Source organism: Loxodonta africana, chromosome 3, assembly GCF_030014295.1.
Source record: "Loxodonta africana isolate mLoxAfr1 chromosome 3, mLoxAfr1.hap2, whole genome shotgun sequence".
NCBI classification, from domain to species: Eukaryota; Metazoa; Chordata; class Mammalia; order Proboscidea; family Elephantidae; genus Loxodonta; species Loxodonta africana.
In genome coordinates, this window is record NC_087344.1 from 79,203,884 (window position 1) to 79,231,390 (window position 27,507).

At 39.5% G+C, this 27,507-nt stretch overlaps 1 protein-coding gene across 8 annotated transcripts in view; it reads left to right on the top strand.

The window, feature by feature from the left end:
• LOC100675395 (phosphopantothenate--cysteine ligase) overlaps positions 1-27,507 on the top strand; it is a 151,803-nt gene that overhangs the window by 115,024 nt on the left and 9,272 nt on the right. For 3 of the 8 annotated variants that reach the window (XR_010321377.1, XR_010321376.1, XM_064281817.1), the window contains exons 10-13: positions 10,931-11,093; positions 16,911-17,023; positions 22,633-22,774; positions 25,004-25,142. Coding sequence is in view for 5 of the 8 variants with exons in the window: in XM_064281817.1 (XP_064137887.1) it covers positions 10,931-11,093; positions 16,911-17,023; positions 22,633-22,774; positions 25,004-25,142 (557 nt within the window). In the remaining 3 variants the exon portion in view is untranslated. Of the gene's footprint in view, positions 1-7,225; positions 7,389-10,930; positions 11,094-16,910; positions 17,024-22,632; positions 22,775-25,003; positions 25,194-27,507 lie in introns of those variants that run through there. The other 5 variants (XM_023554596.2, XM_064281816.1, XM_023554597.2 and 2 more) reach the window with 3 other exon arrangements.

A 27,507-nucleotide genomic window follows, 5' to 3' on the forward strand; every position in this document is an offset into this window, starting at 1 on the left:
TCAGCAGAAGCAACAAACAAACAAGAGACGTATAACCCCCAAGAACTTCAGCAATTGGAATTACCAAGAACAGATTGTAAAATAACTACGTGAAGTTTTTGAAGAAATAAAAGATGTAATCAATGAATTGGACAAGGAAAAAAGCTGTTTAACTTTTCTGAACCATGGGTTCCTGATCTCTAAAGTGAGAATAGTAATAGCAATTTCATACAAACTTTGTGAAGATTTGCTAAGAAGAAATATGTAGAAGCAATTTTTAAACTGCAACTGTAGGAAGATGAGAAACCCTGCTGGCATAGTGGTTAAGAGCTACGGCTGCTAACCAAAATGTTGTCCATTCAAATCCACCAGGTACTCCTTGGAAACCCTATGGGGCGGTTCTATTCTGTCCTACAGAGTCACTATGAGTCAAAATCGACTCGACAACAGCAGGTTTGGTTTGGTAGGAAAATGAAATATGTAGGAAAATTTTTTTCCACAAAAAAGGACTTATTCTTTTGTAACCTGGAAGAAAACAACCCCAATTTAGATAATTAGGCTGCAACCTGCTTTTTCCACATAAAATGTTATGATCATCTTTACCTGCCATTAAAAACTCTTCTAGACTGTTCTGATCAGGGCCGCAATAGATGAATACTGATACAAGGGGAGAAAAATGTGGAACAGAACTCAAATTCCTAGAAAGTCCAACTTACTGGACCAGTTGAGACTAGAGGACTCCCCTGAGATACTCCATAAACCTTGAACCGAAACTACCCTCTGAGGTCACCTTGTAGCTGAATAACAGATTGGCTCATAAAATAAAGACTATTATCAGTGAGTGCTGCACACCTTTAAAACAAAAATCTTTAAAAAATAATGGTCAACAGTTACTCTAAAGCAAAGATGAAGGCGTAAGAAGACAGGGAAACCAGATTACTGGAAGCAAAACATCCAGAATGAAATTAATTAGAATGTTAACACACTGTGAAAAATATAACCAATGTCTCTGAACAATCTATGTAGAAATTGTTAACTGGGAACCTAATTTGCTTGTAAACTTTAAATGAAAACACAATAAAATATTATTTAAAAAAAAAATCTCCTAGAACATTATTTTAATAATATACCATAATTTAATCAACTATTTATTGTAGGACGTTTAGATTGTTACCAGTTTCTTGGTTTTACAAACAATAGCATAGTATATATATACTTGTAGCTAGATTTCTGTGTACATCTTTTATCGTTTTCCTGGAATAAATTCTAGGAAGTGCAATTAAATTGTTGTGGTTGTTATTAGGTGCTTTTGAGTCAGTTCTGACTCAGTGATCCTGTATACAACAGAATGAAACACTGCTCGGTCCTGCACCATCCTCACAACTGTTAACTATATATATATATATATATTGTTGTTGTTAACTATATTTAAGCCCAGAGTTACAGCCACAGTGTCAATCCATTTTTTTGAGGGTCTTGCTCTTTTTTGCAAGCCCTGTACTTTACCAAGCATGATGTCCTCTAGGGACTGGTCCCTTCTGATAACGTGTTACGTGAGACAAATGAAGTCTTGCCATCCTTGCTTGTAATGAGCATTCTGACTCTACTTCTTCCAAGACAAATTTGTTTGTTCTTCTAGCAGTCCGTGGTATATTCAATATTCTTTGCCAACGCCATAATTCAAAGGCATCAATTCTTTTTTGGTTTTCCTTATTCATTGTCCAGCTTCCCCTTGCATATGATGTGATTGAAAATACCTTGGCTACAATTATAACTGCTCAAATATTAAACAGCTATGTAAGATTAAAGCAAAGGTCTTTCAGAATTCTACCTTTCAGCAATAGCCACTTTTAAGTGTTTGATATATACAGTCAATTCTCATTACACATAGTAGTTACGTTCTATAAATCATCATAAACACTGAATTAATGATTACTGAGCAGCAGCCATTTTACTTTTTATGCTTGAAGACTACTGCTTCACTTCCACCCTCTAAACTGCCCATAAAAATCTCCTGTGGCACACTCTAACCAAAAACATACATGGTAGGGAATTCTGGGAAATGTTGTTTGACCTAGCCAAGTTGACACATTACAAAGCCACTGCTCTGTAAAGGTGTTGTTGTTGTTGCTCTTGCAATATTTGATGTTACTGTTATTAGGTTCAGCCTAGCCAAGCCTAGCAAACCACTATACTATAAAGTGTTGTTGTTGTTGTTGTTACTACAGTATTTGATGTCATTATTGTTATTGTTGGTGCCATCATCATCATTTTTAACTTTCCATGCCAGTACATATTGGCTTTTTTTATATGATTTTTATTGTTGTAAATATATATATAATACAACATTTGCCAATTCAACATTTTTTACATTTACAATTTAGTGTGTAAAAATGGTGTGTTAGAGGTATCTGGCCTCCTCTAACTTCACAGTGGAGAAAGAGAATCAAGGTCAACAGCCCAAGGCTGATTCCCATGAGGTAGGGTTCAGACACACCTCTTCTCTCTGCCATCTTTACCAATTCTGACACCAACCGCCCTTCCCATGGCACTTTTGACTCCTCTGCTGGGTTCGATAATTCGTTGCAATGGCCACACAGAACTCACAGACGGTACTCAAGATTATGGGGTTTATTAGGGAAGTAACAGGTTACAGTTCAGGCTCAGGAACATTCAGAATTCAGTTCTTCCATCAGGACAACCTCTTCCCAGCTGTGCCACAGGGCCTCTCTCTGGCCCCTTTGCCTCTGCCCTGCTCAGGCATGTGTTACAAAGCTCTTTTAGCCCCTGCCAGTAAGTCCCCAGAGGCACCTTAGACATTCAGCTTTCTTGCTTTGTGGGCTGGGATGCCCATCATGCCGTCTCCTGCCGTAGTTTGTCTGCCCCTGCTTCTCACTGTCTTCAGGGTTACAGCTCGCTGTCTGTCTCCTGGGGCCTGGAGCTTCTCAGCACAGGTATCATGCGTCCAAAGGATGCGCCATCTACTACTGGCTGTTCTTCCTTGGTGGTAGTGGGATCCTCTCTCTCCCACCTCTGGCATGGCTCATTTCAAGCCCAGCAGGATGGCAAAACTGACCAATTCCCTTGGTGAGCCACAATTACCCTATTTGCACGGCCCCACCCCATCGCTTGGGTGGGAGGTACAAGACCATGGCGAGAAAGGCAACACGAAAGCAATCCATCACACCCCAAGTGATACCAGTTACATTAATCATGTTGTGCAGCCCTCACCTATAATCATTACTAAATTCTCCGTATTGTCATATTGCCCTTTTTTAACAATTGTTTAGCTTTCCATTACAGGATGAACCTTGATGTATGATATAAAATTTATTTTCTACTAAACGGATTAAAAAAAAACCTGTTGCTGTTGAGTCAATCCACCAAGGAGCACCTGGTGGATTCAAACTGCCGATCTTTTGGTTAGCAGCCATAGCTGTTAACCGCTACGCCACCGGGGTTTCCAAACAGGTGTAAGAGATTCTTTTTCTCCATACCCTCACCAACACTTGGAATTATCACTCATCTTTTTAGACTTTACCTAACTGATGTTGTTGTTAGGTGCCATGGAGTTAGTTAAATAATCTTAATAGTAGCGTTTTTAATGGACTTAATGTTTTAGAACCATTTTAGGTTTATAGAAAATTGAGCAGACAGTATAGAGTTGCCATATATCCCCTCTCCCCTGCACACAGTTTCCCCATCATTAATATTTTGCATTAGTGTGGGACATTTGTTACAACTGATGAAAAAATACATTATTATTCACTAAAGTTCATAGTTTATGTTAGGGTTGATTCTTTGTGTTGTACTGTTCTATCAGTGTTGACAAATGTATAATGTCATGTATCGACCAATACAGTATTATACAGAATAGTTTCACTGCCCTAAAAATCCTCTGTGCTCCACCTATTCATTCCTCCCACACTTCCCTGAGCCTCTGGCCACCACTGATCTTTATACTGTTTCTATTGTTTTGCTTTTTCCAGGATGTCAGATAGTTGGAAATACAGGATATAGCCTTTGCAGACTGACTTCGTTCACTTAGCAATATGCATTTCAGTTTTCTCCATGTGTTTTCATGGTTTGGTAGCTCATTTCTTTTTATTATTGAGTAATACTCTATTGAATGGATTACCACAGTTTGTTTATCCATTCATTCTCTGAAGAACATCTTGATTGCTTCCAGTTTGGGGCAGTCATGAGTAAAGCTGCTATAAACATTAATGTGCAGGTTTTTGTGTAGATATAAGTTTTTTAACTCGTTTGGGTAAATACCTAAGAGCATGATTGATGGATTTCATGGTAAGCCTGAAATGGTTAACTTTTTAAGAAACTGTCAGACTGTCTTCCCATGTGGCTGTACCATTTTGCATTCCCATCACCAGTAAAAACAACTTTCTGTTGCTGAACATTTTTACCAGAATTTGGTATTGTCATTGCTTTGGATTTTAGCCATTCTAATACGTGTTTAGTGGTATCTGACTGTTGTTTTAATCTGCAGTTCCCTGATGACATGTGATGTTGAGCATTTTTTTTTCATGTTTATTGGCTGTCTTTGTATCTTCTTTGTGAGGTATCTGTTAGATCTTTTGTCCATTTTAAAATTAGGTTGTTTTCTTATTGTTGAGTTTTAAGAGTTCTTTGTGTATTTTGGATACAACTCTTTTATCAGTTACATGTTTTGCAAATACCTTCTCCCAGTGGCCCATCTTTCTGTTCTCGTAACAGTGTCTTCTGCAGAGCAGAAAATTTTAATGAAGTTTAGCTTATCAATTTTTTATTTCATGGATCATGCTTTTCGTGTTATATTTGGTATCAAAAAAGTCATTGCCAAGCCCAAGGTCACCTAGATTTTCTCCTACATTGTCTTCTAGACCACCACTCGTCTGTCAGTTTGTGGTAAGTAAAAGAGCTGAACTGAAAATTTCAAACAGCAGCTCGAGAAGACAAAGTAAAGTATTACAATGAAATGTGCAAAGACCTAGAGTTAGCAAACCAAAAGGGAAGAACACACTCAGCATTATTTCTCAAGCTGAAAGAACTGAAGAAAAAAATCAAGCCTCGAGTTGCAATATTGAAGGATTCTATGAGGCAAATACTGAACGATGCAGGAAGCATCAAAAGAAGATGGAAGGATTACACAGAGCCACTGTACCAAAAAGAATCGGTCAACATTCAACCTTTTCAGGAGATAGCATATAATCAAGAATTGATGGTACTGAAGGAACGAGTCTAAGCTGCACTGAAGGCATTGGCAAAAAACAAGGCTCCAGGAAACTGACAGAATACCAGTTGAGATGTTTCAGGAGTCTTCTATCCATCAGCATGGAATACCTCTCCATTTATTTAGGTCTTTGACTTCTTTCATGAGAGTTTTGTAGTTTTCCTCATATAGATGTGGTACATGTTTTGTTAGATTTACACTGAAGTAATTTTTGTTTTTCTTTTTTTGTTGTAATGTAAGTGGCTGCATTTTTCATTTCAGATTCCAATTGTTTATTGCTGGTATATAGGAAAGTAATTGACTTTTGCATATGCACCTTGCATCCTGCAACGTTGCTGTAATCACTTGTTGGCTCCAGGTTTTTTTATTTTTTTATTTTTCAGGATTTTCCACATAGACAATCATGTTATCTGCAAACAAATTACTTTTATTTGTTACTCCCAATCTGTATACCTCGCATATTTCCTTTTCTTATCTTATTGTACTAGCTTAGGACTTCCAGTACAATGCCGAATAGAGTGGTGAGAGAGGATATACTTGCCTTGTTCCCACTCTTAGAGGAAAAGGATCTATCATATTTTAGGCAAATAACACACATGTTATATGTATTTTTGTAAACTTCACAACCCTCCCGTGCCTTATTTTCATAAGTGCCCCATACCTTTATTTTTTACATGTTGCTTGCAAGCGTATGACTAAGGTGACTTATGATCATTGACTAAAGACGTTGGCGCTAATAAGCCATAAATTAGACTATGAAGTAAACAGACTTGACATAGCTCAATAGTTTCACCTATGATGATCTGGTAAGGTTTTCACATACAACTGTTGAGCCAAGAGCAATCATGTACCAGTTTTACTTTGTTTACTCCTCCGGTTAGAAGCCAGAGTCAGAAGACTGTGATAATTATGTCAATGCAGATTGAATCAAGATTCCTATTGATAGCTACTCGATGTCATTTATGCCAGTGTAGGCTTCACTTTGTTTATGCTTCCAATCGACAGCATGTGATTTATGGACAGTTTCAGTAGATTCAAGGTTCTAATGGATGACTCAAAAGTGATGGGGATGTAATTATCAACTTAAATTAATAGAAACAAATGTACAATCTCAATTGTTTATTTTCCAGTTAGCAGGCTACTACCAAACTCAACCCATGAGTTTTTGACCATGGCTTGTATCTTTAGTATATAAAGATGATCAAAAGTAACATTTTTGGACTATTGAATGAGGGCGAAGGAGGCCGAAATTCACTTCTGGAAATGTCACGTGACGTGCACCCTATTAGTTTATTATCCTTTTAATGTCCATGGGATCAGTAGTAATGGTCCCTCTTTCATTTCTGATATTGGTAATCTATGTCTTCTCTTTTTTTTTTTGGTTAGCCTGGCTAGAAGTTTATCAATTTTATTCATCTTTTCAAAGAACCAGATTTTTATTTCACTGATTTTCTGTATTGATTTCCTGTTTTCAATTTCACTTATTTCTGCTCTTACTTTTGATTTAATTTTCACTTCTTTCTCCAGTTTCCTAAAGTGGGAGGTTAAATTCTTCTTCTTTTCTAATATATGGATTCAATGCTATAAATTTCCCTGTAGGCACTGCTTTCACTGCATCCCACAAATTTTGATACGTTTATTTATTTTATATTCAATTAGTTCAAATATTTTTAAATTTCTCCTGAGACTTCTTCTTTGACCCATATGTTATTTAGAAGTGTGCTGTTTAAATATTTTGGGATTTTCCATCTATCTTTCTTTTATTAATTTCTAGCTTCATAATATCATTTTAAACAGTAGTATAGTATTCTGTTGCATGTTGTTGTTGTTAGGTGCTGTCAAGTCAGTTCTGACTCATAGCTACCCTATGTACCACAGAACAAAACACTGCCCAGTCGTGTGCCATGCTGACAGTCATTGTTATGCTTAAACCGATTGTTGCAGCCACTGCGTCAATCCATCTCATTGAAGGTCTTCCTCTTTTCTGTTGACCCTGTACTTTATCCTGTCCTTCTCCAGGGACTGATCCCTCCTGACAACATGCCCAAAGTATGTAAGATGCAGTCTCACCGTCCTTGCTTCTAAGGAGCGTTCTGGTTGTGCTTCTTCCAAGACAGATTTGTTTGTTCTTTTGGCAGTCCATGGTATATTCAGTATTCTTCACCAACACCACAATTCAAAGGTATCAATTCTTCTTCAGTCTTCCTTATTCATTGTCCAGCTTTTGTATTCATATGATGGGATTGAAAATATCATGGCTTAGGTCAGGCGTATCTCAGTCTTCAAGGTGACATCTTTGCCTTTCAACAGTTTTAAAGAGGTCCTTTGCAGCAGATTTACCCAATGCAGTGCGTCTTTTTATTTCTTGACTGCTGCTTCCCTTGTGGAATACATTCTTTAGATCATGCTATAATGAATGTCCTTTTGCATGAGGTTTTGCTATAATGAATATCCTTTTGCATGAGGTTTTGCAAATACAATGAAGTCTGATAAGTGTTATATTAAGAGAGGTTTAGGATGCTGTGATAGCACATAGCAGGAACACCTAGTCTGGTCTAGGGAGGTCAAGAAAGCCTTATCAAAGAAAGATATTTAACCTGAGAGTGAAGTAGTTGGTATGTGGGAGCCAAAGAGACCATATTAAGCAAAGGCAAGCCTAGAAGAAGATAGGGAAAAGGTTGTAGGTGGGGAATGGGGAAGGAACAAGTACGAAGGATGACTTGTTTGAGGACATGAAAAGAGTTCGTTTTGGATGAAACAAAGTGGCGGTAGAGGAAGTGGAAAGAGGCTAGAAAGGTAAGCTAGGGGTAGGTCATGCAGAACCTTGCAATCCTTGCAAGGAATTTAGACTTTACCTTAAGAGTAAAGGGTTCTAAGCAGAGAGGGTGATCTGATTGGATTGTTTCTTAGAAAGAGCACTCTGGCCGTTATGTAAAGGATGTGTTGGAAGAGAGGATAAGGCAATAGCATAGACAGGGAGCCTTATCAATCTACTGATTTCTTACTTTTATTCACTGATTATACTGGTTTGTTTGTTAGTCTTTTTTCATTCAAACTATATACGGTCACACCTCGTTTCATTGAACTTCACTTTACTGCACTTCACAGATACTGCTTTTTTTTACAAGTTGAAGGTTTGTGACAACCCTGCATTGAGCAAGTCTATAGGTGCAATTTTTCCAACGGCGTGTGCTTACTTCGTGTCTCTGTGTCACATTTTTGGTAATTCTCACAGTATTTCAAACCTTTTCATTATTATTATATGTGTTGTGGTGATCTATAATTAGTGATATTTGATGTTACTACTGTAATTATTTTGGAATGCCACAAACCGCTCCCATATAAGACAGCAAACTTAATTGATAAATGTTGTGTGTGTTCTGACTGCTCTACTGACAGGCCATTCCCCATTTCTGTTCCTCTCCTTGGGCCTCCCTATTCCCTGAGACATGACAATATTGAAATTAGGCCAGTACCTACAATACCTACAATAACCCTACAATGGCCTCTAAGTGTTCAAGTGAAAAGAAGAGTTGCACATCTCTCACTTTAAATCAAAAGCTAGAGATGATTAAGCTTAGTGAGGAAGGCATGCTGAAAGTCAAGATAGGCCAGAAGCTAGGCCTCTTGTGCCAAACAGCTAACCAAGCTGTGAAAGTAAAGGAAAAGTTCTTGAAGGAAATTTAATGTGCTTCTCCAGTGAACACACGAATGATAAATGAAACAGCCTTATTGCTGATATGGATAAAGTTTTAGTGGTCTGGACAGAAGATTAAACCAGCCACAACATTCCCTTAAGCCAAAGCCTGATCCAGAGTAAGGCCTTAACTCTCTTCAATTCTATGAAGGCTGAGAGAGATGAGGAAGCTGGAGAAGAAAAGTCTGAAGCTAGCAGAGGTTGGTTCCTGAGGTTTAAGGAAAGAAGCCACCTCCATAAGTACAAGGTGTAGCAGCGAGTGCTGATGTAGAAGGAGCAGCAAGTTGTCCAGAAGATCTAGCTGAGATCATTGATGAAGGGGCCACACTAGACAACAGACTTGGGGAGAAGATGCCATCTAGGACTTTCACAGCTAGAGAGGAGAAGTCAGTGTTCAGTTCCAAAGTTTCTGGCTCTCTCGTTGGGGGCTAGTGCAGCTTGTGACTTCAGGTTGAAGCTAATTCTCATTTACCATTCCAAAAAACCTAGAGCCCTTAAGAATTATGCTAAATCTACCTTGCCCGTGCGCTACAGGTGGAACAACAAACCTGAACGATGGCATGTCTCTTTACAACATGGTATGCTGAAAATTTAAACTCACTGTTGAGACCTACCGCTCAGAAAAAAGATTCCTTTCACAATATTACTGCTCATTGACAATGCACCTGGTCACCCAAGAGCTCTGATGGAGATATAAAAGGAGATTAATTTTGTTTTCATGCCTGCTAACACAACATCTTAAAGAGGATTTGAATCAGGTACTGATGAAGATCAAAGACTACAGCCTTCGGTATGAATTGTACCTCAACATAAAGAAAGAAAAATCCTCACAACTGGACCAATAAGCAACATCATGATAAATGGAGAAAAGATTGAAGTTGTGAAGGATTTCATTTTACTTGGATCCACAATCAAATGAGGCCATAGTATTTTTAATCACCTCATATGCATGTGAAAACCGGACAATGAATAAGGAAGACCTTTTTTTATGAAGAATTGATGCCTTTGAATTACAGTGTTGTCAAAGAATACTGAATATACCATGGACTGCCAAAACAATGAACAAATCTGTCTTCGAAGAAGTATAGCCAGAATGCTCCTTGGAAGCCATGATGGTGAGACTTCATCTCATGTACTTTGGACATATTATCAGGAGGGACCAGCCCTGGAGAAGGACATCATGCTTGGTAAATTAGAGGGTCAGCAAAAAAAGAGGAAGGCCCTCAATGAGATGGATTGACACAGTGGCTGCAACAATGGGATGCATGGCACAGGACTGGGCAGCATTTTGTTATGTTGTACGTAGGTAGGGGTCGCTATAAGTCAGAACTGACTCAACGGCACCTAAAAACAACAGTGCCTTAGCATTTAGGTGAGAATTTTGCCCACCAGTGTTATTTCATCATCGTCTTCATCTTCTTCTGAATGAATTGTGTTCCAGATGATTTAGTCTGAAATCCTCAGAAACTCATTCCACAAACTGTAGTCTGATGACATTCCTTCTGAAAGAGCCAAGTGTTTATGGTCCTTTTGGAAAGGACACATTTCCTCATCAAATGCAGCCTCATTTATGATTGAGCTACAGCAACGTTAACATATGTACATTAGTATCAATAGTGTTTTATAACTAACTACTCTCTATTGAGTCTAGATCAAAGGACTCAACTTGTCAGACAGTGAGAAAGAGTAGAAAAAATGTGGACTTTGGGATTTGGGTCCTAGCCGTGCAACCTTGAAACAAGTTAATTAAACCTCTCTGTGCCACAGCTTCCTTAACGGTAAAATAAGGAAAATTGTTTCTTCTCTATAAGGTTGTTCTGAGGAATAAGAGAGAGAACTATGAAAAGCTTCTGTCTCAGAGGAGGTTCACTGTGTTGGTCTTTTTACCTCTGGACACATATTCCGTCCTAAATGAACAACCACCACAACAAAAATTCCCTGTGATACTAAAAACCTTTAGGTCTAAGACTTTAGTTTGTAAAGTTTACAATTTGTCTTGCAATTTAATGTACATTAATTGCCCTTAGGAAACTTCTAGATCAGAATATAAATGAGCTGCAAAGGCAACTGAGAATTTTACAGGATAAAGGAAATAGACTGGAAATGACCAGTTCTCAGCAACAATTCAGAATTCAACAACAAGAGACCCTACTTAAACAACTGGAAAATGAAAAAAGAAAATCTGATGAGGTAAGAAAGTTTTCCTATTCCCATAGGCCTGATTCCTATTCCTATAATGGCTGATTATTATTGAATGCCTAGCACTTTACCTGTTAACTTCAAGGTTCAGTCAGGAAAAGGAAATCTACTCTAGGTATTGAAAGCAATAAGAGATTTAACAGGGAATAAGATACTTACATGAAACCCTGGTGACATAGTGGTTAACAGCTACGGCTGCTAACCAAAAAGTTAGCAGTTTGAATCCATCAGGCACTCCTTGGAAACTCTATGGGGCAGTTCTACTCTGTCCTATAGGGTCACTATAAGTCAGCATCTACTCAATAGCAACAGGTTTGGTTTAAAAATACTTACAAAACTGTTAGAATGGAGGACTGGGAGTGAGTAGAAAGTCAGAAGGAATTGCTGCTGGATTTTAATAAATTCAGAAATTATAGGGGTACCACCTCCTGTAGCCAAAGTGAGATTTGCCAGAACTCCCACTGAAGTTCCTACAAATGTTTCTTCTGCTGTCTATCCGTTTATCTACCCATTAGTGCTAGAAGAGAACAATGGTTTTTCCTTCTCCTATGTTACTCCTGGAGCCTGGTGGTGCAGTGGTTAAGAGCTTGGCTGCTAACCAATAGGTCAGCATCTCTAATCTACCAGCTGCTCCTTGGAAACCCTATGGGATAGCTCTACTCTTTCCTGTAGAGTCGCTGTGAGTCAGAATCAACTCAATGGCAATGTGTTTGTTTGTTTGGGGAGGTGCTACTACTGGAGTCCTTGGGAGGTGCAAACGGTTAACGTGCTCGTCTGCTATTGGAAAGGTTGGAGGTTTGAGTCCACCCAGAGGTGCCGCAAAGGAAAGGCCTGGTGTACTTTCAAAAAATCAGCCATTGAAAACCCTATGGAGCACAGTTCTACTCTGACACACATGGAATTGCCAAAAGTCAAAATTGACTTGACAGCTACTTGAATGCTACTACTATGCTCTCTAAATAATATACAAATGTCCATTATTTTCAGAAACTAAACTGGAACCCTGCTGGCAAGGGCTCCTTATAAACATGTAGAGAGAAATTTATTTCAAGGAAATGGCTCACGCAATTGTGGAGGCTGGCAAGTTCCAAATCCATGGGTCATGGGCAGACTGCAGGCTTCTCCTGGTTCATGTGGTAGCAAGGGCTGATGAACCCAAAATCTGCAGGTCAGGCAGCAAGCTGCTGGCTCATGTCCCAAGAAGCAGTGATCAGAGGATGACAAGGTGAATGCAGGATCAAAGGTAGGATCAAGAGCGTGAGCTTTGCCAGAACATCCATATATATTGGATGCAGGCCACACCCCCAAGAATCCCCTTTCAACTGATTGGCTGGTCACATCAGATCACAAAATAGAGATGATTACATAATATCTGCCAAACCACTAAGAATCATGGCCTAGCCAAGTGGACACAAAACCTTAACCATCACCCTCACCCTCAGCCATTATTTTACTTCTCTTGCTATAAAATTATCATGAAAGGAAATAAGAAATTTGGCAAGTTCACAGATGTTGATCCTTGCAAAATCATTACGGACAGAGAAAGCAAATCTATATCTAAAATAAGTATCTGTTTCACTAAGACAAATTGTTGTTCTCTCCATGATGGAAGGGGTCCAATATAATAAACCTGCTGCCAGGTGCCTGGCTGGTCCCCCTAGGGGATGGTGCCGTATCAGTTGCTTAGCACTGATCTTTGCTTTTAGCAAGTTGAGTGGTTTAGCCTTGGTGACTCCTTGTAAAATATATATTCCTGCCACCATGCTTTTTGTACATGAGCCCATTGAGCAAGCAGATTTATGCTAGAAAAAGAGGCTATGTAACAACTACAGAATGTACTATGCTTTTCTATCTAATTGTTGAGAGCCTCCCCTGCTGTGGATGCCCTCTGGTGAGCAAAAACACATGAAACACATATTTCCTTACTCTAGGCTTGTGTTGTCCAATATGGTGACCACTAGCCACATGTGGCTATTTAAATTTTAATTAAAATTAAATAAAACTTAAAATTCAGTTTTTCAGTCATACTAGCCACATTTCAAGTGCTCAATGAACACATATGGCTAGTGACCATCATATTAGAAAATACAGGTAGAGAACATTTCCATCACTGTAGAAAATTCTATTGGACAGCATTTCCAGTCTAGTCCCCTTTCTCAGACTTCTTTTTCAGCAGTCCTCCAATCTTCTTTCCAAGTCCCTAGTCGTCTAGCCAAACCATTAGAAACTTCCCGTGAAAAATATATGCCCACACCTCTGGCCATCTCTCCTGCTGTGCAAAGTGAACATGGATTTTGCCCACTGAAAAAATTTCCCTTCCCCACTGTCCTTAAAGGCTACCCTTGAGTGGGGTCATAATGCTACAGCAGTGCTATTTTAAGTGATTGCAGCGTATGGTACAGGGCCATATGTAAATCAGGCCTGAATATATTCTTTCTCAGTCACTGGTCATGGGGCACTCCCTCCGAGCCCATAGGTTTGGGTTGAGAGAGGTGGTAATGCAATAGAAGTACCACCTGCTCATACAACTTTTACCTTTAGGACCTGCTTGGTTCACTTATCTTACATAGCACAAGCACTTGAGAATGGAGTGCTACTGCACATACCCATCTTAATGGATTGGTGAATAATATACCAAATTTCAAGAGGGGCAGTTCAGGTCATTTGATCACTTGATTTTTCATGGTCAAGCATTCAGCGTCCACCATGGCCCAGTCACAAGCAAGAACCATTCCTCAAAGGAGGAGTAGTTATTGTGGGAAAAGGAGATGGCTTCACTCACAAATCCTATGATTAAATTGGTTTACTAAAACTTGCCAGAGGCTCCACATAGCACAGAAACTTGGAGCATCTTGGAGCTTGCATGCAGCCTGGGTCAGCTGCAGAACTTTATTTTGCTTTGGGTACCACTAAAAATTTGCAGCCTCGGGGGTTATTCAGTCACTGAGTTAAAGGAGCAAATCTGGGATATGTTGATTCCAGAATCTGAAGAAGCTCTCCAAGCACTTGGCCTTTGCTACCATTACTAACTCTCACTCCTCATGTCCACTAACCAATGTGGAGAATCTGCTATTCCAGATTGTCTGTTGTGACTATGCATTCAAGAACTGCAGAAATAACCACAGGGGAGATTTACAAACACCCACTAGGCCCACTGTGAAACATATGCTGGGTGACTGAATCACTGTAGACATACTCTAAAACATCCTCTGAGTTTAAATTCTGTTTATCACCTGAATTCCATAAGCCGCCACTCAGAATTGTGAACCTGAGTGGTGTTTTGGGTAACAAGGTAGTCATTTTGGCTCAGAACCACAGTACTGTAATCCCCAAAATGTGTATATAATTCCCTTTCTCCAATGCCCAGTCACCTTGATAATTGACCACACATCTCTCTGGGGAAGCTTGAGAGAAGATTACATACTCGTGGCCGTGTCACAGGGTCTTGCCTCAAGACAACCTGGCATTCCCATCATTCAAAGCACTCTGGGTCTGTGAACTGGCTCAGGTCTGGGGATTGAGTAAGAGGCTATTACTCTCTATGTTGTCATTCAAATTGGGCGTCTGTTCACTGGACCTAGAGGGTTTTGTTTATTTATTTTTAAACACAATTCAAGTAATACTTTAATAGCCTGCGCTATCTTAGTTCTAGAATCACTGTGATCAATTAATCATCACCAAAGATTTCTGCAACTCAAACCATTTTGATACATCTCTGGCCCTATTACCTGTTAACAATAATCATGTTCACCTTGTATCTGGGAATTAAGCAGTGCCACAACTGACCTCTGACACTTTATGGTACCATCATCCCCATTAAAATAAGGGAGCATTTCAGCGGTGGTCCCTCCTACCATCATCCTCAGTAGGATAGCCATTTCAAGGAACCTGGTGCTCCCTCAACAGTGTATTTGACAAAGCCTTGGTGAAGGGACTATCTTCTGAAACCCCATGGTAAGAAAAAGTGTGTAAGAAGATCACCCATGATAAATGTACTGCAAATTTCCTGTCTGTTTAAGCTTTTGGATTCCTTCCTCTGCCTTATACCAAGGAAGTATAGGATCTTAACGTCACTTAATATAGGCCATGTTTAGTACAAGTTTCAGCCAACCAAGCAACCAACCAGTTAAACTCAGTCTTTAGGTATTTAAGCCAGCACATTAAATCCTGAACTCCGGGAAGTGCACCTGTCTTAGTTATCCAAGTGATCTTGTAACAAAAATACCGCAAGTGGGCTGCCTTAAGGAACAGAAATTAATTTTCTCACAGTATATGAGGCTAGAAGTCCATATTCGGGGGGTGGCCCTAGGGGTGGTCCTTCTTTGTCCCTTTCAGCTTCTAGTAGCCAACAATTCTTAGCGCTCCTGGGCTTGTAGATGCTTCTGCTATGTGTGTCTGTCTTCATATGGTGTCTTCCCCTATGTGGTTCCCTGTGTCTGTTCTGCTCTTTTTATAATCAGAAGTTATTAGGTTTAGGACACACCCTTCTCTGGCAATACCTCATTAACATAGCAAAAACCCTATTTCCAAACAGAATCACAACCACAGGTAGCAGGGCCAGGACTTCAGTACATCCTTTGTGTGAACTCAATTCAATCTGCAGTAGCATCTATATCAATGAATTCAACCCATTGAACATTGTATTCCTTCCTCACTAATATAATGCCTTCCGAATACATTCCTAAATATATTCCTCAGTTTCTGCCAGTATAAGCTGGTAGAATCTTGTCATTCTTTCAATATGTATGTTGTCTCCTCCTACCTTAGTCCCTATTTCAAGCCCCACTCTTCAGGGTGTACTGGGATCTGACTCTACCTGTGCGATTGGAGGCAATGAAAAGTGGGAGGGGTGTAGGGTTGGGTCATAAGGACACCAGGCAGCTTCTTACAAGGTAACTGTCTCAGGTGATGTCAATACAGAGTCCACAAACCAAAGGGTAGTTAACCTGCCTTGGAAAGCAGAAGAAGGACTGCTTATGCCAGTGAGAGGCTAAGTAGAATTTGGAGATTCAGGGCACTCAGAATCATTAGAATCCTCTCCAGAGTCCTCATTCCCAGCTCTCAGGTTTCCATGCACTACCAGCCAAAGCCCTATTTTTCATGTAACAAACCTGGCAAGGTTATGATTCAACTTGTGTTGTAATTGTGAAATCTATTTGATGAAATTTAGAATTTAGTTTTTGGATACATTGGCCTGCTAGCTACAAGAAAGAAGAGATTCTTTTAGGGCACTCATAGAAGCTTTCTGAGTCTCTGACTGTGCTTGTTCCAAAAATTAAATTCCCAAGTTATTTATTTTCTCTTTGTAAGCATATTAACATGGTTGGATGTGGCCAGATCACACCGCAGTGCTTCACTATAACATTCTTTGTACCAGTCACTTGGTCTCCTAAAGCACTTCGTCACAAGAAACTACACGTAATAATTTTACCAACTCTTTTCCCATAGGCTACTAGTACTTGTGATGAGATCATACTGCTTTCAAATCCCAGATTCCCATATTTGAGGATCTGTCCAGTGGGGCTACTTCTGGAACCAAATACTTTATCATTCAGTGTTAGGTCAGGAAAACAGATTATACTTTGTGTATTTCAAGCTGGAAGACTTGTAATATAGGGAGTTAGGTGCTTACCAAACCACTGGAAAGGCTGGGGAAGCAGGCTTTCAGGGAATCTGGAAGTACAGGAATCACAGGAAACCACTATGATCTCAGGAGGCAGAGTCACAGTAAGCCGTTCTCAGTAAAAAGTCTGAACAATTTACATTCCCTCAGTTCTCAATTAAAAAAAAAAAAAAAATGTTTTCCAGCATCTCAGGAGCAACCAGGAATTGTCAGAGAAGTTGTCTGGGTTGCAGCAAGAGAAGGAAGCTCTACGTGAAGAATATGGGCAGTTTTTGAAGCAGCTTGATGTCCATGTGAGGTAAACAAAAACCAATTCCCTTTGGAAGAAAACTATATACAGTAGCTACTTTTTACTCATAGAGACCTTATAGGACAGAGTAGACCTGTCCCACAGGGTTTCCAAGGCTGTAAATCCTTACAGGAGCAGACTGCCACATCTTTCTTGGGCAGAGCAGCTGGTGGGTTTGAACCACCAACCTTTTGGTTTGCAGCCAAGCATTTAACCACTGCTCCAGTGGCACAGTAGTTAAGAGCTATGGCTGCTAACCATAAGGTTGGCAGTTCAAATTCACCAGCCACTTGTTGGAAACCCTATGGGGCAGTTCTACTCTGTCCTATAGTGTTGCTATAAGTTGGAATCGACTTGCTGGCAATGGGGTGGGATACTTTTTACAGAGTCAGCTCCAGGCCCTAGTAGCTGGATGCTCACTGAAACAACTTTTAAGAAGGCCAATATAGTTTTCTTTTGTTCCCAGAAGTTGTATCCATAAGTTTCTTTCTAAAGAGATATGGGGCCCAATTTCTTCCCACGAGAGGGAGAGGGAAGTCTTTTTAAGGGCACAAGCCATGGTCTTAACTTGTCTTTTTATCTACAGGCCCTGGCATACACTAGGTGTCTTAGTTTCTAGTGCTGCTGTAACAGAAATACCACAAGTGGATGATTATAACAAAGAGAAATGTATTCTCTCACAGTCTAGTAGTCTAGAAGTCCAAATTCACAATGCAAGCTCTAGGGGCAGGTTTTCTCTCTCTGTCAGTTCTGGAGAAAGGTCCTTGTCATCAATCTTCCCTTGGTCTGGGAGTTTCTCAGGTCCAAAGGACGTGCTCTGCTCCCAGCTCTGCTTTCTTGGTGGTATGAGGTTCCCCTGTCTCTCTGCTTGCTTCTCTCTTTTATATATCAAAAGTGATTGGCTCAAGACACAATCCAATCTTGTAGATTGAGTCCTGCCTCATTAGCATAATTGCTGCTAATCCCACCTCATCAACATCATAGAGATAGGATTTACAACACATAGGAAAATCACCTCAGATGACAAAATGGTGGACAATCACACAGTACTTGGAATCATGGCCTAGCCAAATTGATACACGTATTTTTGGGGGACACAATTCAATCCATGACAGTAGGTATTCAATAAAAATTTGTTTCTGAGCTTTGTGATCTTTCTTCCATTCTCTGCTCATTGTTCCCCCATATTCTCTTACTCTCTTCCTCTCTGGAGTATAGCATAATAGTCCAGTATATGGACCCTGGAGCCACACTGCCTGGGTACAAATCCTGATTCTACTAGAAACTAGCTATATGACCTTGGGCAAGTTATATAACCTCTCTGTGCCTCAGGTCTGTCATCTTTAAAGTAACAGTACTTCTGTCATAAAGCTGTTGTGAGGATTAAATGAATTAATATATATAAAGCACTGGGAACAATGTCTGGCACCCAGTAAGAGCTATTATTAATATTTACTTATTTTTATTATTTTTAGCTTTCTCTACAACCCACCTTTCTGCTCCCAGGTTATTCTCATATGTTCTTACCCACCTACTGTAATGATGGTATCGATAATAATGATTTAAAAACCATTATTTACTGTTTATAGCAGAGAATATTTTTAGAGTTATTGGTATCCATTAACTTGCTTTTATCATCATGTCACTGAGAAATGTAGAAACCATGGTAAAGGAACTGTGTGTATATATACATATACAAATACAGTGAGACCTGTGAGATATGGAACTCAACGGGACTATATTTTTTTTCTGGGTCTCCCAAGTTTTCCACCTTTGACAGGGTGCAGTCTTACCACTTTTCTATTTCTCATTTTAGTGGAAAATATTTGAGTTTGAGTTTTCCTTCTCTGACAGGTTTCTGCCTTACACAGTTTTGGCTTTTGCAGGTTTTACTGTAGATATACATATAGAGAAATAGAACATTTCCATTATCCCCAAAGATTTTATCCTGCCTGTTTGCAGTCAGTCTGCACCTCCTGTTTTCCTCCCAGACCTTCCCCACCCCTGCCCGCCCCCACACACAAAAGCAACCACTGTTCTGATTTCTGCCTGTCCTAGAATTTCATCTAAATGAAGTTATACTGCATATAATCTTTTGTGTCTAGCTTCTTAGGCTCAACATAGTCTATTGTTTTTAATATTCACTTGTAGTCATTTTATTTTGAGTTTCCTGAATGGCTAGTGAGGCTGAATGTATTTTCATGCCTGGGGCCCAAGACAGATTACTTAAACCAGAATCTGTGGGGATAGAGCCTGGGGATCAATATTTTTCTAAAACCTCCCCCATGTGATTCTAATGTGCATACAGATCGAAGACTACAGCTTTTGGGAAGAAAATGGAAGAAATTGTTAAAACTCTTGGTTTTCGTTTTTTTCATTCCCCTGATCACCGCTCATCTGTCAGTTTGAATAGCAGTGAAACACTGCCTGTTGCGTTCTGTTGTACATAGGGTCACTATGAGTCAGAACCAACTAGACGGCGCTTGACAACAACAGCAACAACTGATCCCAGTCCTGACTTTTAAAGACAATGCCTATTTTTTACGTGTTTTCCCAACCACTCTTCCAGAGGAACAAATTCGTAGCCTTTTTGAAATCAAAATAGTAGAAAAACAATCTGGCCTTAAACACAATCTTTAAAAGTTGTCCCTAAATTTTAGAACATGAGTATTATACTGTTTCCTAGTGCTAATAGTTAACAAAACCAAAAATAAATTTAGAAAACCCATATGTTCTTCAAGCAAGTTGACCAACAGAACTTTAGACCAAACTGATAGGTGTGCTTCCATGGCAAAGGAAGGCTCTAAGGTTTTAATGGGTGTACTGCATCAACATATCCTTCAAACCACGCATAAGGCTACAAGGAGAAGTCTGAATATCAAACATTAGGAAAATAGGTAAGTTATAATGCATTCATTTAGTGGTATATAATATACCTGTAAAAGATTATGATTATGAAGACTAGATAACAACATGAGAAAATGTTTGTTGTTGTTAGCTGCCATTGAGTCAGCTCTAACTCATAGTGACCCTATGTACAACAGAATGAGACACTGCCCAGTCCTGTACTACCCTCACAATCATTGTTATGTTTGAGCCCATTGTTGCAGCCATTGTGTCAGTCCTTCTCATTGAAGGTCTTCCCCTTTTTTGCTGATCCTCTCCGTTACCAAGCATGATGTCCTTCTCCAGGGACTGGTCCCTTCTGATAACACGTCTAAAGTATGTGAGACGAAGTCTCGCTATCCTTGCTTCTAAGGAGCATTCTGGCTGTACTTCTTCCAAAACAGACCTGTTTGTCCTTTTGGCAGTCCATGGCATATTCAGTATTCTTCGCCAACACCATAGTTCAAAGGCATCGATTCTTCTTCAGTCTTCCTTTTTCACTGTCCAGCTTTCGCAGGCACATGAGGCAATTGAAAACACCATGGCTTTGGTCAGGCGCATCGTAGTCTTCAAGGTGACATCCTTGGTTTTTAATACTTTAAAGAGATCCTTTGAAGCAGATTTGCCCAATGCAATGTGTGGATTACTTATAATAAATGAAGAAGCATAAAATAAAAATTTTAGTGTAGTAAATGTTTAAACAAAAGATGCTTATAAAAAGACTAGAAGGAAATAAAATATATTACTGATCGTATTGGGAATTGGATTTTTCCTCAAATTTTCTGTAATTTGTAATCTTACTTTAGATAATCAATTCATTTTTTAACAATCCAAATATTCAGAATAAGAGAACCAGTAGCTCTCTGGCATGAAAAACAAGAGACTTAGTTTTACTGTCCTAGGGCAGGACGAGTGAAAAAAATTCTGTTTTGACATGAGAGTAATATGACGTGTATTATATTACAACATCAGAGTAACTGTGAACAGCTGAGAAACCCAGAAGACAACACATAGGTTGTTTGTATACTGCTGGATGTTACACTATATATAAACTATATGAACCAGAGGATGGTGAAACCTGGTGATATTTTTTACTAAGTTATTGTTGTTGTATTCCTAGTAAAAAAGGAAAATCAGAACATTTTTTTAAATGGAAGTATCTACTTGTAAAGAATCTAAGTTACACAGCAGTGGTCTTTAGTGGAAAGATTACAGGTTCTAGGGTCAAATTTATCTGATTTCAGTCTTGTTTCTGTCCCTTCTTAGTTGTGTAGCATTGGCAAGTTCTTTTCTGTTGGCCTCTGTGTCAGAGGTCCCCAAGATTACCCTCAGGTTTTATGACTCACTAGAAGTACTCACAGAACTTAGAAAAGCTATTACACTCACAGTGGTGGTTTATTTCAGTGAGAGGATATTGATCAAAATCAGCAAAGGAGGCCCAAGACTGGAACCATTCCCAAAGCCAACTCTTCAGACAGGGATTGGACTGGACTATGGGATAGAAAATGATACTGGTGAGGAGTAAGCTTCTTGGCTCAAGTAGACACATGAGACTTTGTCGGAAGCTCCTGTCTGGAGGGGAGATGAAAAGGCAGAGGGGGACAGAAGCTGGCTGAATGGACACAGGGAACACAGGATGGAAAGAAAGAGTGTGCTGTCTAATTAGGGGGAGAGCAACTAGGGAATACATAGCAAGATGTATACAAATTTTTGTATGAGAGACTGATCTAATTTGTAAACTTTCACTTAAACCACAGTAAACATAAAAATAAATCAGCAAAGGAAAAAGGCACATAGGACAGTGTCCATGAGAAACAAGATACAAGCAACCTTCCAGTTGTTCTGTCCCAGTGGAGTTGTACAAACAGTGCTTAATTTTCCCAGTAATGATGTTTGACCACACGTGTGAAGTATCACCAACCAAGAAAACTCACCCAAGCCTTGGTGTCTGGGGTTTTTATTAGAGTCAGCCACATAGTCATGGAACACCCACCACTTGTATCTCATCGTGGTTTTGATTTGCATTTCCCTGATGGCTAAGGATGTTCAACATCTTTTCATGTGTTTATTGGCGGTAACTTAGATTTATAATCAGAATAAAAGTCTTGAGCAGAAACATATATAGAATTAGCATTTAGAAGTCCAGACTCAATGTGAGAACTGAATACAGGCCCAGTTGTCTGTATATTAGACTAGGAAATTTAAAATTAATGACTGAGTCAGTGGAGTAGGATTCAGAATTTAGATTTCAGGTATTAAATTCAAGGAGTTTTCTAAATTAAACTCAGATGCTAAAGCTGTGCTGCAACCATCAACACAAGACCAAGGTAAGCCAGAGACTTGGGTCCATGGGGATGACTTAGGCTGCTGTTATTTTATCCTTGATCCATTCCTCCAGGTGGGCGCAGTAAGTCCTGCAGATATGAAGCATGGCAAATATCCAGGGCTTTGAACCGGTTTGTTCTGGTTCAAACTCCTGCTGAGAATTTGCATTTCTAACAAGTTCCTAGGAAGTTATACATAAGAATCACCAGAGGATCTTGTTAAAAATGTAGATTCTGATTCATTATTATCTGGGATGGAAACCTGTTTGAAGCCCTGCAATTGTCCACATCTCATGCCAGACCCCTGACTTAAGCAAGAAGAGGAAACCAAAGAAAGGTCCAAATTAAAGAGACGAAATAAATTTTAACTGTGTTCAGGTGTACCTATATTCAAACTTATTTTTATAGAAACTACAATGAAAAGCATCACCACCAGAAAAACAAGCTTCGAAGAGTCAAAGATCGTTTAGTTCATGAAGTCCATCTACGAGATGAGAGAATTAAACAACTTGAAAATGACTTTGGAGCACTGCAACAACAAATGGAAAAGGTGAGAAAAAAAATAAAAAGTGAAGTTCTCGCTGATGATGCCGGTGGTCAGTCGTTTCGTGAAAGCCTACTCATTTTTTAATTTATGTATGGCCTCTTCATAGCCCACATTTTTATTTATTTTCTTTGCACCTTCTTTCAATGTGAATAATTCTTTAAGGCTTGCCGAAAAGTACATAAGACTCATAGTGATGCTAAACCATATGGGACACTGAAAATACTCTGCACTGCCATCTTATGATCAGTGCCCTGTCTTCAGATGGAAATGCCTTTTCTTAAACATTCCTTAGCAGAGACTTCCAAACCACTCTCAATACCTCATTCCTGTAATATGTAACCTTCATTTTGCCACACACTTCTTTGTTAGTTTTCAACAGGGCTTTGACTCGGTTCTTTCAGGTTTGAACCCCTGCTGAGAATTTGCATTTCTAACAAGTTCCCAGAACATTATATGTAAGAATCACCTGGAGATCCTGTTAAAATGTAGATTCTGATTCAGTACCTGGGGTGTAAATGCAAATTCTCAGCAGGGAACTTGTTAGAAATGCAAATTCTCAGCAGGGGTTAAACCAGAACAACCCAGTCAAAGCCAGGTTGAAAACGGAAGCAGCAGCCCTGGTTTTCAATGGCAGTGAAAACAGGTGGTCACTATCTCTTTACCAGTCTGTGACTAGTGCCCTCAAGCTTTTTTTCTGAATATCTGTGGTTTCTTATGCTTCTCTTATTGCACTCGTGACTCACTGGTATATGGATAAGAAGGAAATGGGACAGATGAATGGAATCAAATGCAGAATAGTCTTGAGATCCTTAAACTACGTAAATTCAAGATAGAGAGCAACTGACTAGACCAGTAATTGATTTTCACTTCTTGGGATCCCCAACCCATTTCAGAATTTTGAAAACTCTCTCCTCACTCCTAAAATACTCATTCCTACACCCAAAAAACTTTAATTGTACCACCAGGATACCAAGACAGTTCATATAATTTCATTCATTCTGTGAAATATCATGGGACTCCAGATTAAGATTCCCTGGACTACACACTATAAAACATTTGAGGATTCTAGCAGATGAGTCACCAACGCTGTATTCCTAGTTTTAAAAAATCCTCTTGTTACTCTAAACTGTAGTGACATAGCAAAATAGGTTGGATTTGTACAGTATCCTTCTATTTTGTCATTAATTCATCAAACTTCTTTTAGAGACTCAGATCCAGTTTAGGCACATATCCTAGGAAACGAGTATAGAAAGTGTATAGAAAAAAGTAGCAATTTTGATTCATAGGCCCACCAGAAAAGAAATATCATCAGCTTACTTCTGTATTATCAATTCCTCCTTGTACTGTCTGCCTTTGGCTTTTAGGCTTATACAGCAAAAACAGCCTCCTGCTTTCAACAGACTCTTTCTTCCCTACTGTACTGGGTTGAATGGTGTTCCCCCAAAATTCATGCCTACCCATAACCTCAGAAGGTGACCTTATTTGGAAATAAGGTGTTTGAAGGTGTAGTTAGTTAAGATGAGGTCATACCAGATTAGGGTGGGGCCTGAATCCAGTATGACTGGTGTTCTTATAAGAAAAGAAGAGGATATACACACAGACTCACACACAGGGGAAGAAGGCCGTGTAACAGTGGAGCAGGCGACTGGAGTGATGCAGCTACAAGCCAAGGAATGCCAGTAACCACCAGAATCTAGGGGATGGGTATGGAACAGATCTTCCCTCAGAGCCTCCAGAAGGAACCTACCCTGCTGACACCTTGATTTCAGATGTTTAGTCTCCAGAAATGTGAGAGAATAAATTTCTGTTGTTTTTAAGCCACCAAGTGTGTGGTGATTTGTTACAACATCCTTAAGAAACTAATAACACCTACCCAAAGAACCACAGGTCTCCATGAAATATACTGGCAATCATACATAAGCAGAGGCTAAGAAAGAGTTATTGGATCTTTTCCTCACTGCCCTTGAAGGTAACTATGGGTTTTAGCCTTCGACAGGCTTGGATTCAAATTCTAGCCCTGCCACTTAATAGTTCTGTGACCTTGGACAAGTCTCTGCATATCATTTTCTCATCTGTGAAATAGGGGAAAAAGTCCCTACCTCACAAGGCTCTTGTGTGGGGCTTAAAATACAAAATGCCTAAAGTGGTGCATAAAAAGCATATCTAAATTTTAATACATACTGTTTTCTTTCATTTTGGCATATACTGTCTTGTTGTTGTTGTTTTTGTTAGGTGCGGTCGAGTCTGATCCAACTCATGATGACCTTATGTGCAACAGAACGAAACACTGCCCAGTCCTGTGCGATCCTCACAATTGTTGTTATGCTTGAGCCCATTGTTGCAGCCACTGTGTCAATCCATCTCATTAAAGGTCTTTCTCTTTTTGGCTGACCCTCTTAGTCTCTTAAAAACATGTTAATCGGTGAGTGCGTAGTAATTCGCAAGAGAAATTGTTAATAGAATTGGAAATTCTTAGCCTAGAGAAGAGTAACATGAGAGCTTTTAATGCCACAGTAGTACATGCCTGGGGCCCGTGGACCAGAGCCCTGAGCATAAAAAGCTGGGCTCACTTTCTAAGCACCAAGCCTTTAAAAAAATAACGGCCGTTCTTTTGGCTTCATTCCCTCAGCCTTCTGTTTATACAGCTACTTTTAAAACCTCCTTTTTGCAGCAAACCAGTCGAGTCCTCTGATTGTTGTCATCATCCAAACTGGATTTTCCAATATATTTTAACCTATTCTCAGAGTATATTGACAGGGAACTGCCAGAAATTCAGGCCGGTTTCCGAAGAGGATGTGCAACCAGGGATATCATTGCTGATGTCAGATGGATCCTGACTGAAAGCAGAGAATACCAGAAGGGTGTTTACCTGTGTTTTATTGACTATGCAAAGGCATTCTACTGTGTGGATCATAACAAATTATGGATAACATTGCGAAGAATGGGAATTCCAGAACACTTAACTGTGCTTATGAGGAACCTTTACATAGATCAAGAGGCAGTTGTTCAGACAGAATGAGGGGATACTGATTGGTTTAAAGTCAGGAAAGGTGTAGGTCAGGGTTGTATTCTTTCACCATACCTATGCAATCTGTATGCTGAATAATTCGAGAAGCTGGACTATATGAAGAAGAACAGGGCATCAGGATTGGAGGAAGACTCGTTAACAACCTGCGTTATGCAGATGACCCAGCCTTGCTTGCTGAAAGTGAAGAGGACTTGAAGCACTTACTAATGAAGATCAAAGACCACAGCCTTCAGTATGGATTACACCTCAACATAGAGAAAACAAAAATCCTCACAGTTGGACTGATGAGCAACATCATGATAAATGGAGAAAAGATCAAAGTTGTCAAGGATTTCATTTTACTTGGATCCACAATCAACAGCCATGGAAGCAGCAGTCAAGAAATCAAAAGACGCATTGCACTGGGTAAATCTGCTGCAAAGGACCTCTTTAAAGTGTTGAAGAACAAAGATGTCACCTTGAAGACTAAGGTGTGCCTGACCCAAGCCATGGTATTTTCAATTGCATCATATGCATGTGAAAGCTGGGCAATGAATAAGGAAGACTGAAGAAGAATTGATGCCTTTGAATTGTGGTGTTGGCGAAGAATATTGAATATACCGTGGACTGCCAAAAGAAGGAACAAATCTGTCTTAGAAGAAGTACAATCAGAATGCTCCTCAGAAGCAAGGATGATGAGACTGCGTCTTACATACTTTGGACATGTCGTCAGGAAGGATCAGTCCCTGGAGAAGGACATCATGCTTGGCAGAGTCCAGGGTCAGTGGAAAAGAGGAAGACCCTCAACGAGGTGGATTGACACGGTGGCTGCAACAATGAGCTCAAGCATAACCATTATAAGGATGGCTCAGGACCGGGCAGTGTTTCGTTCTGTTGTGCATAGGGTTGCTATGAGTTGGAACCAACTCGACGGCACCTAACAACAGCAACAAAAACAACATTCTCAGAGCAAGTGTCTAGATTTTTTTCATTCAAGAAAATACGATATTTCCAATACCATCTAATATCTTTTCTAATCCAGTTATAACTACATAGGATATTGTTTATGCAATGGCTGCTTTAACTCTCAGTCTTTCCCATAAATATATTTAAATAGTAGCAGGTAAGAGTATTGTTAGACATTGAAGGATCCGGGACGAATGGCTTTAAATTGTGGAATGGTTTGTTTTAAGACATGATGTAATCTCCCTTCTATAATTCTTAAACAATAGAAGTCTTTTTGGAGTGATTTGTATTAGTACCTTATTTAAAAGAAAGAAATAAAAGTACCCTTCTGGACTGTGTGATCCTCCCATCTATCACGAGATTGTTATTCTTCTCCTACCCCTACTCATTTCCACCATTGGCAGGCGAGGAACAAGGACAAAAAGATGATGACACTTTAATGGCACCAAAGGCTTTGACAGGTCATTGATGATGTAAGAATGGCAGTTCTACATTTTTGAGCTTCAAATTCCGTCACAAAGACTGATACTTCATTAATATCTATTGACTCTTTCAATACAAGATTGTTAGTGTTTTGTTTGTTTTTTCACACAACGCATCTCTATCATTTTAGCTATAGCTTCACTAGCTATTGCTTTGTGGGAAGAAGGGAATCAGTGGTAGAAATTGAAACTTGGTGTCAGGCTAGAAATCAGTTCAGCCATCATCACAGCAAGAATATTCTTAGCACCTGGCTTACATGCTTGACTTGCCACACCCACTG